Here is a 17,690-nt window from a genome sequence, read left to right as displayed (position 1 = left end):
ACGCGCGTACACCAGGGGATTTGATCTATGCACACGCAGTGGCCGCGCTTTGCAGCAACTGAATTGCAGTCAGGCAAGATGGCGTCGGTCGGTCACCCCCAACTGTACTTCCTTTGCCGGTGAGGGGGGTACTTGTGAACGGAGCGGATAAAGCGGTATATAAGCACCACATTATTATTATCATAATTACCTGTAACCTCTGTGGGATGTCCCCGCCGTTCATGAGTCCCTCTCCGTTCTGAATAGCGCCATCTGTTGGCCCCCGTTCCTTGCCCACCCCGGCCTGCCGAGTCTTGAGCTGACCGACTAGTCTGGTGTCCAGTCTCTCTGTGGTTTGCAGTTCTTTGGTTAGTCTGTTGGCCGTGTCTGAAAACAAAACCAAAATTTAAAATTTACCTTTTAAGAAAGAATACATTTCTAAACATTTTTTTTTTATTTGGCATGAAACGACAACAACACTGGTGCATGTTCGAAAAATGGACACGTCAGGACAAAACACTACATTTTGAATGACAGAAAGTAAATTTATTATCAAGGATACTGATGGATTAGGCCAAAAAAAATAAGTCTCCGGTTTCTGGTATGCGCGCGCGTCGCCGTAGCCATGCGCTCCGGCAAAATGAAAAAGTTTTTTTTTCAATGAAAGATGATGTCTCAAAACTACCAAACTCACTGGTTTGACTGGAATCCTGCTGCTGCACAATTTTAACGTGTTTTTAGATGGGGTTATGATCGAGAACAAGCTTTATGTGGCCTCTCTGGACTCCCATTTGCACTAAGTTTAGTCGGGCACCATTTTGCAGTCATCCGCCGACATTTGAAGGAAAAAAAAAACGGGTAAAAAAAAAAAAAAAGGCCGCGTCGCCGCACCACTTTTTGGGCAAGCTCCATACCAGAAACCAGAGACTTTTTTTTGTTGGCCTTAGTGCGGAGTTGTATAAATTGAGTTCGTCACAAGTCACCAGAAGTCCATCACAAGTCCTCCAGTCCCAAGTCAACTCACAAGCTATTCAAATGAACTGTGACAAAAGGCATTCCTTTTATATTGTTCATCCCGTTACTTGTGACCTGAACTGTGATTTTACTTGACACGATTTTATTCTGACAATCGATTGACACGATTTCAGCTCTGGGTTTAGGGAAAAGAAAAAAACACTGTACCTGCTAGGATACTGCTCATGGGGCTAGCGCTGACGGGCGTGGCCGCCAAGATCCTCTCCAGTTGCCTCCCGTGATCGTCCTGGATCTTAGCAACCTCCTCGGCGTGCGCGGCCATCAGGTCGCGATTGACGCGCAGCACGGCTTCCTCCATCTCGTGCCGGTGGCGCTCTTCTCTGGCCCGCGAGTGCTGCGTGTACTCGGCGCGGAGCTGGTCCATCAGGACCTGGGTCTCGCGTTCCATGGTGCGCTGGATGTCCCGCACGTGCTCCTGGTGTTGGCGCGTCAGCTCCGCACGGATCTCGCGCAACTTCTGCTCCAAGACCAACAGGTAAAAACCAACATCACATGGCGTGTCAGCTAGTAACGTACCTTAGAATTAAGCAACTTTATAACTGTAAGGCAATGAAGTTATTTGAGAACCAGCCAAAGCCGAACCATCACATGGCAATTTGGCTAGTACCTGTCCACCTTCACCAAACCTATTTTCTTTTTGGCTACTACTAATAAGCAGAAAAGTTGACTATTCCATCTTATAATATTACTATATTATGTCATCTTATTACAAAGATGACATCCAGAAAAATGTGTTATGTATGATAAACAAGACGCACAAAATTGGTTACTCACGTAACATTTTCGTAACGTGAGTAACCGATTTTGTGCGTCTTGTTTATCACACGTAACACATTTTTCTGGATGTCATCTTTAGTGCTTAGGTAGGTCTAGGTCTACTCTATCTACCATGGGGATAACAGTTATTAAACCTTTTCAGTAAGGTAATTACAGCCAAGGATACTCAAAAGTACATCAAAAATGTAACGTGAGTAACCGTGGAATTGCCCATAACCAGATTTTGCTAAGCATGTTTTTCCTTCTAATTAAGCAAATCGTATCCTGACCTGTTCGAGAGTCTTCCCAGGCGACAGTCCCTGCAAGCTGGCCATCTTCCGATCATAGTCCATCTCCAGTTCCTTGAGTCGCTCCACGTCCGAGGACTGCGTCGCCCTCAACCGGCCCATCTCGGCCTGGTGACGCTGCTTGAGCAACTCCAGCGCCTCGGCGTGTTTGGCCTGCAGCTCGGTGATGCGTAGCTCGTGGTCGTGCTGCAGGCGCTGCCAGCTGGTATCGGCGTCGGCCGGGGAAGGCTGCTGCTGTTGGTGCGGGGGCTCTTCGTCCAAATCTTGCTGCTGCAGCTGGAAGAGTTTCTCCTCCAAATTGTCAAGTTGGAGGCGGAGTTGGGTAATTTCTGCCTCTTTATCCTAGACACAACAGCAACGAAAGAAATTAAGTTTACATTATAAAAAACCCCAAATACTTTCAAAGGCTGCATCAGAATAACTTGAGTACGACTCGCAGTAACACAAGTTTCCAGTGGGGGTATGGTCCACTGAAATACCAGCACCAATACCGAGTCCAACTGCTTGCCAAGACGCATCCTTACCTGCACTTCCTGCTTGAGTGCCTTGATGTGGCTTTTATATGTCTTGCTGTTACTCCCACCGGGAGACTGCTCCTGGAGTCTGACCAGCAGACCTTCCAAGTGAGCCACCTCTCTCTCACGCACCACCAACATCTGCTTCAGAGCCGACACCTCCTGTTCGTGTCGAGTCTAAAAAAGGGAGTAACAATTTGAGGAAAAAAACGGAGTTACGAGTTGAAGTTTGCTTGGCCATAATCGGCCTGTTACAAAGTCTGAAACTTTAGGTTAAGAGGTTCTTAACCACTTCGCCCCAAATACTGATTCGCAAGAGTCATTTCAACAGTATCTGTAGGATATTTCTTGCAAAACCTCATATATTTCTTGCCAAAACCTCATGAGTGTCGTTGCCTCGTGGTCTGGGGCGTTGAATTCTTGGTCTGCGGGTAATTCTGCCGGTTGTGGGTTCGAGTCCAGCCTGGGTTATGGTGCATGTGTACTCGTTTGGGTACTCGAAAAAGTGATCATTTTGAGCGGTTTTACGAGAAAAAAAACCTGGCAAAACCCACCTCCTGAGCAATGTTGTGTCTCTGGAGTGTCTTGAGTTTCTGTTCCACCGTGGGATGAGACAGCACGTCCCTGGTCCTCTCCTGGTCTAAGGACTGCTTCAGGTTCGCTATCTCCTCTTCTTTGGTTTTGAGTTTGGTGTCCAACTCTCCTTGTAATTTCTCCTGTGGGGAAACAAAACAAGTGACTTTAGCTGGCGACCAGTTCAATTCTACACGATACATATTGCCCTTTAATCGGTAGTCATGCATGACACCTTTTATTTAAATTTTGATCTCAATTATTGTTCTGCAAACTTACCAGTTCTTTTTCCAACTCTTTTACAGCATTCACCTGGCTCCCTGTTGCCTCAGGAGGGCGCTGGGACTGGCTTACTACCACCTCCGGAGGGTGCTCAGCCTGCATCTGGGCCTCCTGCAGGTCCTGCATGACCTGGGTCAGTTGCTCGTTGAGGTGGTCTATCTCTTGGTTCTTCTCGTCGAGGAGCTCCTGGGCAAAGCGGGGCATGGAGGCGGCCACGTCTTGACTGGACGAAGTCACTTTGTCCTGAGAAATTTTTAAAAACGAGAAGCCCTTGAGTTAAACTACATGCTGCCTTCTTTAACTCATGCAAAATTCTATTAAAAGTTGTTGATTTCAAGTGATGTAACTCCTCCAGTGCCTTGACCAGCTATCCCTTGACCAGCTGTTCCTTACTAGAGTCCTCTATCAATTGCCTTCCATCCTAAAACAAACATCAACAACCTCAGCCAACCTCACAACTTCTGGAAAGCCTTGGGTTGCTTAACGTTGAGGTCCTCCAATTCCAAATATTTCCCTCTTCCTTTTAACATACCTCAGCAAACCTCACAACCCACGCATTGCCCTCTCTATATTTCCTGATTTCCAAACCAATTAAACCTCAGCAAACCTCACAGACCTCACCAAACCTCACAAATCACCTCCAACTGATGCACCTCCTCCAAAGCCTTAGCCAGCTATAAACCTTTTTATGTCCTCCCATTCCACGCTCCCCCCCCCCATTCATTGCCCCATTTCCCATCTACAACCACACTAACCTCCACAGACCTCACGAAAACCTCACCACTTCTTACCTCCAACTGATGCACCTCCTCCAGAGCCTTAGCCAGCCAACCTTTAAGGTCCTCCCATCCAACGCATTCCACTCCCTATTGCCCCTTTCCCACCTAGACCTAACAGACTTCACCAAACCTCACAGACCTCACGAAAACCTCACCACTTCTTACCTCCAACTGATGCACCTCCTCCAGAGCCTTAGCCAGCCATCCTTTAAGGTCCTCTCATCCAACGCATTCCACTCCCTACTCCCTATTGCCCCTTTCCCACCTAAACCTAACAGACTTCACCAAACCTCACAGACCTCACGAAAACCTCACCACTCCTTACCTCCAACTGATGCACCTCCTCCAGTGCCTGAGCCAGCTGTCCCTCGAGGTCCTCCCGTCCCGAGTCCTGCTCCCTGTTCCCAACGTCAATCTGCATGTTCAGCTGCGATATCTCCTCGTCCTTGTTGATGATCTCCTCCCTAAACTGCTCCAACTGCTCCACGAGGTTCTCAATCTAAAATGGACAAAAATAGTGTTTTTGAAATAAGAAATGCCTGCCAAATTTATTTATTAGCTCAGAATCTTTGTTATATATTTTCAAAGCCAAAAATGATGCGAAAGAGAAGACGAAGCCAATTTCCAAAAAACTCTTTGACTCCTGCACGTGGACCATAAATAGCGCCCTCTTGCATGCACAACCCCATTACCTCTTTGTCTTTCCTCTCGAGAGCCTCCTTGTCCTCTTCAAGTTGTTTCAGCAAGGAGACCTCGTTGCTGACAACCTCACCGGAGTCAGAGCTGGCGGTGCCGTCACCGCCATCCACGCCGTGTTTCAGGGCGTCCAGTTTGGACTGCAAGGCTGAGATCTAAAACAAGAAAGAGAAAGAAATCTGAGAAAATTCTGCCCGGCAAAGACAATGTTTCCTCATTTGATGTAAAATTTCATCAAAGTAATGCAGAGTGACTGACGATAGTCAAAATGAAACCTCAACTACTGACGTCATAAAATGCAATTTCACTTTCAAATTCCTAAAATAAAAAAACTAGCCTAAACTAATAAATCATACCTGTATGAGTTGATCGTACAGCTGTTTCTGCAGCGCCTCCTTCTCGTGCATAATCTCAGCCTCTAGCTGGCGCTGTTCGTCCAAGTCGCGCTCCAGTTCCTCCGCCTTGGTATCCGCCTGCTGCTGCGATTGGACGGCCTCGTCTAGGTGGCGCTCTGCCTCTTTCAGCTGGCTGGTCAGTTCCCGGGCCGTGTCCTCTGAGAAGTGAAGGTCCCGCTCCAGCTGTTGCGCCCTCGCTTGGCCCTGGCTGACCAGCTCCGCCTTTTCTCGCAGCTCTTCGCGTAGCTCTTGGGCCTGCAAAATGAATGAAGTGATGAACAAAATTTTGTTAATTTCCTCTTGTATATTTCCGATGTTTATATTGAATTTGAGAGTCTAAATAGAAGGAGGTTTAAAATATGCCAATATACCTCTTTCCTAAAGATCTCATCCACGTTTGACGGTGACCTGTCCCGTGACCTCTGCTCTTCCTCCAATCGGTGTATCTCCCTCTGGAACTCTTCCCTCTCCTGCTCTCGCTCTATGGTTTGTTGCTGTGGACAAATGATTAAAAAATACTGACCTCTTTTTGAACAATCAATATCGCATTTCTGATTTGCAGTGGAAGAATGATTCCCCTGGATACACTTTGGATATTCTGTAAGTATTTGGTAAATAATTGAAAGGTATTTTGCAGATATTCTAGGGCTATCTGCAAGTATTCCACATATACATGTACATGTACTTTGAAGCAAACGGTCATATATTTAACAACTATTTTGCAAGTGTCATGGGGCTATTCTGTAGTTATTCTGCAACCGTTCTGTGGTCATGAATGAGATAATCTGCAGGTATTTGACAACTAAACTGCAGATATCAATCCATTTATCTTTTAAAAGACTGTGCACTGTATATTTTTAAATTAAATTTGAGAAAAGCAACACTGCCTTTACTATAAAAAAAATCTGCAAAGAATATTGTCTGTTTTAATACTACTTCGAAGATTACAGGTTTGTTTCAAAATATATCACTACAAAGAAGATAAGATAAAGATTTATGGAAGCACCATGTGACAATCTCTTTTATGAGCTTGTGACGTTAATTGGGGAGAAACTCAACGTTTCGGACAGAGTCTGACCAAGACCGTCCTCCGGAGACTGACAAAGAAGATGTAACAAATACCTCTAGGAATTGTTTGTTCTTCTTGAGTTGTTTCTCAAGGACCTCCAGCTCCCTCCTCATCTCCTCCGTCTCCGCCTTCCTCTTCTCGGCCAGCGAGTCCCCCCGGGCGATCTGCTCCTCTAGCGCCGCCTCCAGGTGATGCAGCTGGTCTTTCAGGTCCGCTTTGTCCTTGGTCGCCTGCCGCTCGGCGTCTTGGCGCTCCAGGAGAGCGGCCTCGGCCTCCTCGCGGAGACGGAGGTTCTCTTGAAGGATGCCTGGGGCCAGGATGAGGAACATTGGGATGTGGTTGTCAAGACGATGGAACAGTTTGAATCAGGGTGATGTAAAACAGGTAAAAGTTGTCCCTTGTAGAAATTAATTGCCAGTTGCACATTCTTTGCAAGATACATTGCGTTTCAAATGCAATATGAGAAAGAACATTTCGAGCTTGTCCTTCGCAAAAAATAATTTCTATTTTGTAAAAGTTACTGCCGATTTTCAAAGCAGAAACAAAGAGTTTAAACAACTGTGAGGTGAATTGGCCAGGCCTCGCACCAGCCAGCCTACATGTATCTGATACAATGCATGTATGACACACTACACACACTAGTTCTTCGTGGTGTGTCCAGGAAATCGATGTGACGCTCAACCATTCAACCCTTTCACTTTTGATTTTAAGCTTGGGAGTTTCTATTGAGAACGAAACAATTTGTAGGTCAAAGGTTGTGTTGAAATACTACTGGACAATCAGGAAATACCATAAAAAATAATCAATCAATCAAAACACGATGTTCTACTTTTGAACTTTTCCATGAAATTGACAAACAAACAAAAATTAAAAGAGAGGAAATTAGCTGAGAATTGGAAAAGTTGCAAATCTGGGTGTGTGAGTTTACTATTTTTTTTAGGCAGGACATTACAAGCAACCCTTAGGGCCATGCATAATCTGTCATCATCGTATCATGACTCATTTCTGAAAATCTAAACTTCGCTGAGAACAGACAGACTTGGTGCTGTCGCTGGCTATATTTAGATGCTTTTGTCTAGAAACCAACACCTCATGTCTCAACTTCTCTATAAACTTGAAGGAATTTTTCTCCAATCTTTTAATGAGAAAGTCTACAAGTACGCAGTCACAAAGCCTCTGTGTTTGTTGCAGAAAAAAATCCTTGCAGCAGTAAAACGATTGATGAGTAAAAAGTATACTGAGATCAGCTGTAGAAGTACATAGTCACATTATATTTTGGCTAGTACCCTAGTTGCTAGTATTTTGGCTAATACTGCTGAAGAGTGAAGAAGTGAGTTTCATTTGTTGTGAACTTTGCGGCATTCACAATAGATGTTCTTAGAATGCGACATTTTGAACCCAGACAAACTTCTTGTTTTGGGGATGAATCATGGAGAAGCTTATAAGGGGTAACAGACGTTGCCCGTGCTCACAGGCAGCGTGACTAACCAACCTGCTACCCATCGTAAATGTCTTGGGGTCTACTTGGGAACAGACCGAAACCTCCTGAAAATTGGAATGGCAAGGTCGGTTGACCTTAGTTCAATACAAAGGTACTGCACATGTGTCTACTCACAGAACTTAAGAACACCTTCAAGATCGGACAAACATATCCCAATAATATTATTCATATTGCACATACCGTTACATCAGTACAAAAAGTACATTGTATTTGAAAATAATGCCCGTTAGCAAAACCAGGCTGAAGTAACCCAAAAAAAACTTCTGAATTTTGAAATTTAAGGACAGAAAAACTTCATCTTTAATTTCACCCTCCTAATTGTCCACACTCGACAATACAGTAAACAATTTTATGAAAAAAAATCTGTATAGCAAACAGGTATGATTTTTGATTTTGTAAGCAAAAACACATTTTTGTAAAGTAATCTGTAAAATTCTGCAAAGCAAAAGGTAAATATTGACTGGCATTTTGTGATGCGTATCAAGAAAAACTGTATCAGTTTTAAGCACTAAAACCAAAGCTTGGAACCATACAAATTTCCAAAACCTGAAGTTCTAATTTCAACTTGGTTCGAAGGTGGTGAGTAAAATAAGCATGTCACTTCATAACCTTTCAGAAAAATGACTTGCAGAAAACGGGGGGGGGAAAAATCCCCAAACCGCAACGATGACAATTTCGTACTCACCTCTCGAGTCTGACACACCGAAAAGAGGCAAAAGGGTGAGACACATGCAGTCATAGATGGAGTGACAAACAGGGAGACAGTCAAGACACCAGGGGTGGGGGATGGAGGAGTGGGGGGGACACATGCAAAAACAAAATAAACAAGCACAGGATGAAAGAGGGATTCAGAAAAGGGGGAGGGAGGGGTTTGATTATTAACAGAAAACAACAATTATAACATAAGGCCAAAAAAAAAAAGTCTCCGGTTTCTGGTATGCGCGCGCGTCGCCGTAGCCATGCGCGTCGGCAAAATGAAAAAGTTTTTTTTCCAATGAAAGATGATGTCTCAAAACCGCCAAACTCACTGGTTTGACTGGAATCCTGCTGCTGCACAATTATAACGTGTTTTTAGATGGGGTTGTGGTCGAGAATAAGCTTTATGTGGCCTCTCTGGACTCCCATATATTTGCACTAAGTTTAGACGGGCACCATTTGCAGTCATCAGCCGACATTTGAAGCAAAAAAATCAGGTAAAACTTTCTGGGCAAGCTCCATACCAGAAACCGGAGACTTTTTTTTTTTTTGGCCTAAGAAAGGTAACAAGGTATGAGTGGTCCAAGATTAGAAATAAAAGCACGTTATTTTTTTTCGATACAGAAATAGTTTTTTTAGATATAGACATTGGGCAGATCATTTTTTTCCCATAAAAAATATGGATGTCTTAACTACAATTCTCTAGGGGCTATAAATATTCAATATGGTGCTTATTTACTATAATTTAATTAACCCTAATACTCCAAGTTATGTTTGCTAGAACCCTGCCAAATGTAGTAACACTTGACTAAGTGACAAGCCTGCCAAATGTAGCAAGATCCATCAGGGGAAAAGTCTCAAGGCCACACTGCCTCAGAGTCCGTGGTCACTGCACTCAGCAGGATACTGTGGCAGTATTTAACTCTTTCAGTGCCAAACTCGTACATGTACGAGGTATATTTGTTAGTACAAAAGCGCCAACCTCGTACATGTACGAGGTAATGTTCGTAAATGTTCGTATTTAAAATTGCCAAACCTCGTACATGTACGAGGTAGAGTAAATATGTTATCAAAAGGGGGCGCTCTCGCTCTTTCTAATGATACCATTTTCATGCATGTACGACCTGTATTTATTTTTTCATTCAAGTTCTTGCGAGAGGGCGCAGCACTAAATCTCATATTTTCTGCAAAAAGTGCAGGATTCCCCTGTATTCAGGCCAGTGTTTCAGGGTGTATCACTATGTTTGTGACTACTTTTGACTTTCCAATATATCAAGGATATACCAGAGAGCAACAACAACAAATTTAGTGAGTAAAACTTATTTACTTTTTTTTTTACAGAATTTCGAACAATTAACAAAAACGCTCAAAGTTGGGCACTTTAGGGTTAAACTTTTCAAATTTCGTGGGCACTGAAAGAGTTATGGGACTTAGCTCTCATTGTTTCAGAGCTGGCCTTCATGCACTGGTGTTGGTAGCTGAATGCATCAAAGTGCACCAGTTCTTTCCCACCTCATGCACTGTGTTGCATCTGGCAGGGGTAAGAGTAAATACTTGTTTTGGTATTTACTTCACAAATTTGTTTATACTCCTTTTTGGGGGAGTGGGGGGGGGGGGGGGTAGGGTAGGTTCGACAGTAGGTTTGGTGGTAAGGGTAACTGTGTAGTGAAGGTACATATAAGAAGGGTCACAAAACTGTACTTGACAAAAATCATGCAATGAAACAAAAACCCACCACCGCAGTTTCAGCAACACTTATCTCAATATAACCCTTTTCTTCAAACAGTCATAAATGTGGCCTTTGAAAAAATCAATGACATCTATGAAATTCATTGTCACTTTCATCTCTCTCAAAAATCAAAAAAAAATTCAAAAGTGTTCGTCTCTTACCGAGATCCTCTTCGCCGAGGCGTTGCTCAAACGCAGCCTTCTGTTCCTCCACGCGTTCCCTCTCCTGCTGCAGGGAGTTCTGAGCGTGCTCAATGCTGCCCAGCCTCTCTCGGAGGGACTCCAGCTCGGCGGCCATGTTGTGTTTGTCCGCTTCCAGTTTGGTGTTTGTTTCCTCCAGTTCTTGCTTCTCAACTGCCAGCCCGTCCATCAAACCTGATTGTGAAATACGACGCATTTTGTTTCATTTTTAGCTGAGTGAAGTGATTGGTTCTGCGAAAAATGAACCCTGCCTGTTTGCTTGCAATCGGCATCTTTCCTTTATAAAAAAACAACAAGGCAATGTACACATTTGCTTTGCTTAGCCCATAGTTTGGGCGACTGCGAAGTGTAGGGCCCCAGTTTAGTTTCGATCAAATTGGAGCTAAGGGTGGTTTTTATCATTCAAAAATGACCTTTCCAACCTAAAGCAGACTTGTCTCAATTCTAATGACACTGTTTTTGTAATTTTGACCAGTTTCTTGTGGTAGAAATTACAATTTTCGTACGCAGTTTACAGTTGGTGCCGTACGATTCATCGCAGTATTGCGCATTCACGGTACATCCCAGTGATTACCGCCTTTATGTTCATGTTGCGTTTTGTCATTGTCATCGTCATTTTACCCCAAATTTCCCCTACCCTCTATGACATACCTGCATGTTCTTAATGTCGCCAACTAGTTTGTTCAGTCAAATAAATGAAAAGTGGATTTTGTTCTCTTTTAAGGAACCTGGCCCGTAACTACACGCTCGACATAGTTTGTGACACGTTCCAAGTTGGTTTTTGCATTTAAGCTCAGCAACAATGTTTATTCTCTACAAGCTCTTGGCCCAGTTTCATGGCTCTGTCAACCACAGCATTTTGCGCTTACAATCATTCTGTGGTAATTCTGCGCTAATCTTGTAAGCACAGAATCCTCAGTTAAGGGATGTACGCATGCGCATAATAGTAGGGGGGCCAATGTGTAGATTTGGGGTTCCCGTCGAAATTTCATGTTAATTTATGGCAACCATTATAAATGTAATCTTATGAGTCCTGAGAACAAGAAAATTGATGTTGCCATTTTTTCCATTGACCTTTAGTGACCTTGACCTGAGGTCAAAGTTCATGGGTCATTTTCACCTAAAATTTGCCTTTCGGAAGGGTTTGCGAAGATTTTCGAGGCAAGTGAGCACATATTGTATTTGGTTGAGAGTTTCTCCGTTATAATAAATTTTATTATTTATGTATTTATGGGTTTTTTTGAAGAAAACATGGGAAAATGTCACTTTTGCCTGAAAAAAGCTGGGTTGTTTTGACCATCTCACGCAGATTCCGCCCCCCCCCCATGACCTCGACCATCGAGTGACGAAAAATTATGAAACTCGGTACATGCATAGAACAACATAACATGAACAAACCCAAGAAATTTCATGACTATGGGTCAAAGAGTTTTGGAATTACGGCTAATTAATTATTCATAAGCACGTATGGTAATTCAAATGTGTACACTACGTATATGGGGAAATTCAGTTTTGACGGAGGGTAGCGCCGAAAATATTTCGCTGCGCGGCAACCTGTGGTTCAAATTTTATGTTTTTGGTATCAAAAGATGTGCAAGACTCGAGGCTAAAACGTCAGGACAGCTCAGGCCATGAAATAAATAATTTTTTCAAGAGTATCGCGGAAAAAGTTGAAAGAGGGAAAATCCACCCCCCCCCCCTCCCTTTTAGGGCCAAAATATGACCAACCCTTTAGTGCCTAGCATCTAAATATGAAATGTTGTAAAGTGTCCTCTGCAGTACCGCACTCACACAGGGTGTTTGTCGGTTGAGGAAAATCCCCACTTCTTTTGGTGCGAGCCACTCCAGAGCGGAGGTGATTTAAGCACCTCCAGGTCTTCCATCCTGCATTGGATCCTGTAGGTAAGGCTTCTGCATGCTTGATGATGCATCTCATGTAGTGGGGGAGACGCCACCAGCCTGGTCAACCCAGGAGGCACTCACTTGGGTCTTAATAGCAGGATTGATCGCTTTCAGGTGACTCACAGTGTAGCACTGCTGTGACTGGTCAAGAGCATCGGTCAACGTCTTCCCTTGGGGGACCGTTCCTTTGAAGACGTACTCTACTCTGCCCTTGAATACTACAAAGAAACGATGGTTCTTCAGTAGAACACCAAAGGGTCAGGTCTGCCGTCATGTCCAGGATCTTCTGAAGGAGTCAGCAACGGTTAACACTGTCAAAAGCAGCTGTAAGATCAACAAAGACAGCACCGGTGATCTATTTTTTTCTTATGGAAGCAGTCCTTAATGTACTGAGTGAGATTTAGAAGCTCTCCTGTTGCAGATTTGCCGGGACGGAAGCCTGCCTGCCTGTTTGTTCCTGTATCAGTTGTTTCTCAATGAAGAGGCAAGAAGGTTGAGGAGGAAATATTCCAGCAACTTGAATGTGTGACTTAAGGACGATAAGTTTTGACATGTATTGGGTCTTTCCCGGGTTTTAGGAGGGCGATGACCTTCGACTTTTGCCACACTTTAGGTATTGTTTGTGTGGCGAGGCAGGTGTTGATGAGCTGGAGTAACCAATTTGAGGCGTTTGGTCCAAGATGTTTAAGTTCTTTGGTGAAAATGTTATCCAGTTTGGTTGATTTCCTGTTCTTCATTTATGCCAGTCGCAAGTTCATTAGCAGAGAAGGATTTGATGAAGCCAATTAGGTCGATGGCGGGGTCTTTCTGGCGGAGCTTGGCTTTCGGTCGCTTATCAGGAGAACGTGGCACTTTACCATTTAAATAGCAGTTGTTGTGGGCTATTTGGTTGGCAGTGATGTTACAATGCTGTTCACTTGGCTGAGCTTTTTTTTTATATTATGCTCCAGGCTTGGAGGCCATATTGGCTTCTTGGCCATATTGGTGGTTACCACAAGGGTTTGCCACAAGCTTTGAAGCTGTTCTGATATGGCTGTTATTAATTCCTCCCCAGATGAGATGGTATCGACAGCAAGAGAGTCATTTTCATACATGCATTTCTATATCCTGTAAAGTGCAGCACTACGGGATGCTAAGCCTGGGATGTAATCAGTGCGGCAGCCCCTAGGGATGTTCTTGCACCACCACATCAACAAACCGGTGTCATAGTATTCAGGGGTTGGATCAATGTCAGCTAGATGGTGTTTGAGCTCTTTGGTGAAGCCTTCACAGTTAGAAGTTGAAACAGCGGTGGAATGGAATTGTTGCGAAGAGACAGCAGCAGTCACTTTGATTCCAATATGGCGATGTCAGGTTTTTGGAATGGGGTCAAGGACCATCTTGTTGCTAAGTTAGGCGATGTTGTGGCTCACAAGGGCTAGAGCAGGGTTGAAACTTTATCTCCAGCCTCCACTGTGGAAAAACTTCGACAGTTTCGCATTGTGCAGGCATGCAACTGTAAACTCACCAAAAAAGAGGAAATTCCTAAATTCAGAAGACTTTGTACAGTGATTTTCAATTTTGAATGGCAGAAATGAGAATAAAAAAAGAGGAAATCAGCTGATCTGAGGAAAAGTTGCATGCCTGATTGTGAATAAGGCTCAGTTGACTTGCTTCCGCCAGCGATTCAAAAGCGTCGACGTCTGTGCTGGAATGATAGCCAATGATGTAGCTGGAGTTACCCAGCCCTGAGTTTTATCATTGGGTTGTCTATTAGGGCTGGAGCGCATTTTTCTCAAAACTTGTAGTATTTGCAAAAAAATTTGGAAAATGTTCAATTTTGTCCCCGTTACACACTAATTGCAACTGCAACTCACCCCAAACTTGCCTGGAATAACCATTACACAGGTCCTTGAAGTAAAAAACGATCCACGATGAAGATTCAGCCTACAATTGCAGTGAAAACAGGAGGAATAACCGCTAACTTGACAACCTTGCTGGATTGGCCAGGACCGCTATTGGTTTGTGCACAAAAAAATTGTGTACAATGAATGGCGGTCGATTAACAGGCACAGAGAGCGATCGCTGTCAACTACTCGGTTTTGCCGGCTGCGCTGGCTGTTGGCGCGTGACGTCACGCGGAAGCGTAACACCCGATGACTGTTTCATGCACTATTGGTTGCGGTTCCAGTACCAAAGCTGTGATGCGAGTGGTAAACTGTTAATCGACCGCCATTCATTGTACACAATTTTTTTTGTGCACAAACCAATAGCGGTCCTGGCCAATCCAGCAAGGTTGTCAAGTTAGCGGTTATTCCTCCTGTATTCCTCCTGTTTTCACTGCAATTGTAGGCTGAATCTTCATCGTGGATCGTTTTTTACTTCAAGGACCTGTGTAATGGTTATTTCAGGCAAGTTTGGGGTGAGTTGCAGTTGCAATTAGTGTGTAACGGGGACAAAATTGAACATTTTCCAAATTTTTTTTGCAAATACTACAAGTTTTGAGAAAAATGCGCTCCAGCCCTAATAGACAACCCAATGATAAAACTCAGGGCTGGGTAACTCCAGCTACCAATGATGCTGCTGTGGCTATTAAATCCCGATAATTATGCGTGGCTTTGGCTGTTTTGTGGATTGTGGCGGTGGCATTAGGATGGAAGACCTGGAGGTGCTTAAATCACCTCCGCTCTGAAGTGGCTCGCACCAAACGCACCATGAAGAAGTGGGGATTTTCCTCAACCGACAAACACCCTGTGTGAGTGCGGTACTGCAGAGGACACTTTACAACATTTCATATTTAAATGCCAGGCACTAAAGGGTTGGTCATATTTTGGCCCTAAAAGGGGGGCAGATTTCCCCCCTTTCAACTTTTTCCGCGATACTCTTGAAAAGTTATTTATTTCGCGGCCTGAGCTGTCCTGACTTTTTAGCCTCGAGTCTTGCACATCTTTTGATACCAAAAACATAAAATTCGAACCACAGGTTGCCGCGCAGCGAAATATTTTCGGCGCTACCCTCCGTCAAAACTGAATTTCCCCATATACGTAGTGTACACATTTGAATTACCATACGTGCTTATGAATAATTAATTAGCCGTAATTCCAAAACCCTTTGACCCATAGTCATGAAATTTCTTGGGTTTGTTCATGTTAAGTTGTTCTATGCATGTACCGAGTTTCATAATTTTTCGTCACTCGATGGCCGAGGTCATGGGGGGGGGCGAAATCTGCGTGAGATGGTCAAAACAACCCGGCCCTTTTCGGGCAAAAGTGACATTTTCCCATGTTTTCTTCAGGAAAACCCATAAATACATTAATAATAACATTTATTGTAATGGATAAACTCTCAACCAAATACAATATGTGCTCACTTGCCTCGAAAATCTTCGCAAACCCTTCCGAAAGGCAAATTTTAGGTGAAAATGACCCATGAACTTTGACCTCAGGTCAAGGTCACTAAAGGTCAATGGAAAAAATGGCAACATCAATTTTCTTGTTCTCAGCACTCATAAGATTACATTTATAATGGTTGCCATAAATTAACATGAAATGCCAACGGAAGTACATTGGCCCCCCCACTATAATCTAAAGTTCCTCTCTATCCCGTGAAATACGCTTATCGCAAGCATGGAATTTTCTGCAACAGTAAGCAGGGATTTTCGCAGTAAGCAGAGCTTGAAATTGGCCCTGATAAAAATTGTCTCAACCCACCTCCAGTTCGGTGTAGCTCCACCCCCAACTTCTCGCATTTCTCCGACACCTCGTGCACCTGTGCCGTCAGGTTGTCTCGGTCCGCCCTCAGCAGGTTCATCTCTTCCATGCCAGACTCGGTGGCGTTCAGGAGCTCGGCCTGGGAGCTCCTGGCTCGTTGGATCTCATCCGCCGTCGAGGAGACCATCTCTAGAAGACGGTCGACCGAGGCTTGAAGGCGAGTGTTGGCGCCTGGATGGAAAATTGTAGGTAATATTTTACAGGGGTGTGAGTGGAGTCCAAAAAAAATAGCTGAAAATAGCTGAACCTACGGCGTGGGGTTCGGGGCCCGCCCAAGGGCCCCGGAAAAATTTTGAAATGTAGATGCTCTGTGGTGCATTTTAAAGGGAATATACAACATTTGCAAACATCGAAAAATAAAACTACCAAGTTTTTACGAAATACCTTACTAAGATGTTGGTAAATGACAGTCTCAAGCGTCTTGTAAAATTATGGCACCCTGTGTGAAGTCATTTTCAAGAAAATGGTATTTTTGCATACATTTCCAACGGTGGTCGGCCGACCAGCGTTGGAAAAACCTAACTATATTTCAACTACTGCTCCAAATTGACCATTTTTTTCAGTCCAAATTTTGTTTGCTATTGGTTACATGTTCATGAACGGGTGCAGGCCAGCTAGACTGGTTCCATTGCCTTACAATTTTCCATCATCTATAAATTGATCCATGTTATCTTTTGTGGAGTCAGGGAACCAGACTACTTGAACATTTTTGTTTTTCTTGGTTTTTCCAACCTTTTCGAACACAAGACTTCAAAAATGTCAGTGTAACAATATTTGATCTATTATACTAACCCCTCAAATAGTTCATTTCTGAAAATTACAGCAAAAGCCAATGATGTACATTCCCTTTAAAGCCCCCTGGCATGCCTGGGCCAACTATTGGTCAAAAATGTTTTGCAATTTATGCATGTTTTTAAGTTAACTTTTCCTTCATATTGGCTTGAAACTGCCTAAATGGCCAACTTGTATATGAAAACTGGGAAATTCAACCGCCGTTTTCCATATTTTAACTCCTTACTGTAGATGATTGATACACATCGTCATCGCGTGTCCCGGCTTCTGATCGAGTCGCCTAATTTCTGCCCATTAAGTTAACCATGTGTTCCATCCAAATCCATTTCCACGGATTCGTAACCTGAGGATCGGTCTTGTCAATGTCCGAATCAAACTCCGAACCTCTTGGGATAATTACACATTTGTGTTGCACTGACATCTTGCGGAATTAATGTCAAAATACGTTCGAAACATTTGAAACGACACACTAACGTACGTATCAGCATGCAGCGGAATACGCAGCAGGATGCGTGCATGCAATGAAATGCACACATGAACTTTGCCCCGCATGATGCCCTCTACCGGCGCGGCACGTCGGCGACAATTTACTAGTCTTATTTCAAGGCTTTATATTTGCAACAAGACGATGTTTACAGCGAGTTATTGTGGAGATCATCGCGTGTCACTACATGCATAGACACAGGAACGGCCGCAAAGAGTCCCAACGCGCTTCATGGCGCATGTGTGAATAT

At 43.8% G+C, this 17,690-nt stretch overlaps 1 protein-coding gene across 5 annotated transcripts in view; it reads right to left on the bottom strand.

Annotated features, from left to right (window-relative positions):
- LOC119719076 (A-kinase anchor protein 9-like) overlaps positions 1–17,690 on the bottom strand; it is a 106,341-nt gene that overhangs the window by 15,582 nt on the left and 73,069 nt on the right. For 3 of the 5 annotated variants that reach the window (XM_038188380.1, XM_038188381.1, XM_038188383.1), the window contains exons 17-30: positions 16,105–16,335; positions 10,475–10,687; positions 8,574–8,582; positions 6,441–6,694; positions 5,690–5,812; positions 5,280–5,573; positions 4,920–5,078; positions 4,553–4,726; positions 3,446–3,691; positions 3,148–3,309; positions 2,603–2,770; positions 2,061–2,420; positions 1,162–1,471; positions 191–366 (exon numbers count right to left, since the gene is read on the bottom strand). In XM_038188380.1, coding sequence (XP_038044308.1) covers positions 191–366; positions 1,162–1,471; positions 2,061–2,420; positions 2,603–2,770; positions 3,148–3,309; positions 3,446–3,691; positions 4,553–4,726; positions 4,920–5,078; positions 5,280–5,573; positions 5,690–5,812; positions 6,441–6,694; positions 8,574–8,582; positions 10,475–10,687; positions 16,105–16,335 — 2,879 coding nt within the window. The remainder of the gene's footprint in view (positions 1–190; positions 367–1,161; positions 1,472–2,060; positions 2,421–2,602; positions 2,771–3,147; positions 3,310–3,445; positions 3,692–4,552; positions 4,727–4,919; positions 5,079–5,279; positions 5,574–5,689; positions 5,813–6,440; positions 6,695–8,573; positions 8,583–10,474; positions 10,688–16,104; positions 16,336–17,690) is intronic. The other 2 variants (XM_038188382.1, XM_038188384.1) reach the window with 1 other exon arrangement.

Source organism: Patiria miniata, unplaced genomic scaffold (genome assembly GCF_015706575.1).
Source record: "Patiria miniata isolate m_02_andy unplaced genomic scaffold, ASM1570657v1 HiC_scaffold_8, whole genome shotgun sequence".
NCBI lineage: Eukaryota > Metazoa > Echinodermata > Asteroidea > Valvatida > Asterinidae > Patiria > Patiria miniata.
Note: the sequence above shows the minus strand (reverse complement) of the source record. Positions and strands in the feature narration are given on the sequence as shown.